At 66.2% G+C, this 568-nt stretch overlaps 1 protein-coding gene across 1 annotated transcript in view; it reads right to left on the bottom strand.

The window, feature by feature from the left end:
* Positions 1–558, bottom strand: part of WBSCR22 (Williams Beuren syndrome chromosome region 22) — a 7,373-nt gene extending 6,815 nt beyond the window's left edge. Inside the window, exons 1-3 of the mRNA XM_010007752.1 lie at positions 513–558; positions 269–351; positions 91–142 (exon numbers count right to left, since the gene is read on the bottom strand). Coding sequence (XP_010006054.1) covers positions 91–142; positions 269–293 — 77 coding nt within the window. The 5' untranslated portion in view covers positions 294–351; positions 513–558. The remainder of the gene's footprint in view (positions 1–90; positions 143–268; positions 352–512) is intronic.
* Positions 559–568: the final 10 nt, after the last annotated feature.

Here is a 568-nt window from a genome sequence, read left to right as displayed (position 1 = left end):
CTGCCCCCCCCCCCCCCCACAGCCCATGTGCACCCTGCAAATGATGCAGCTCTGTGGAGCAGCACAGCTCAGTCCTGTGCCCCAGCTCACCTGATACAGCCATCAAACATGCCAGGTCTGAAGGGAATGCCATGGCCCACATCTGCAAGGAGAAGGTCTCCTTCCACCTCCCTCTCCACAGCCACATCTGCACAGAACAGAGCACAGCTCAGGCCACCAGCCCACCCCTGGGGCTCAGCCCTGGGGCAGGGGTGGGGGAGCTGCTCACCCAGCATGGCAGGGCTGATGTCCATGCCAATCCAGTAGTGACCCTCTTCAGAGATGTAATCCCCACTCAGCCCAGAGCCACAGCTGAAGGGAATGAGGGGGGATCTGCGGGTGCTCCCAGGCCGGGGCAGCTGCAGCAGCCCAGCCCTTCCTCAGCCAGCAGAGGCTGGTGCTACAGGGCCTGGACACCCCCTGGACACCCCGATGCCCCGAGTGCCGTGCCAGGGGGCAGGGCCCCCACTCACCCCACATCCAGGAGGAGGCACGGCCGGGCCTCGGGCAGGCCCAGCAGCCCCACCCC

Source organism: Chaetura pelagica, unplaced genomic scaffold (assembly GCF_000747805.2).
Source record: "Chaetura pelagica isolate M959 unplaced genomic scaffold, ChaPel_1.0 scaffold590, whole genome shotgun sequence".
NCBI classification, from domain to species: Eukaryota; Metazoa; Chordata; class Aves; order Apodiformes; family Apodidae; genus Chaetura; species Chaetura pelagica.
The sequence above is the reverse complement of the archived record's forward strand: the minus strand, read 5'-3'. Positions and strand labels throughout refer to the sequence as shown.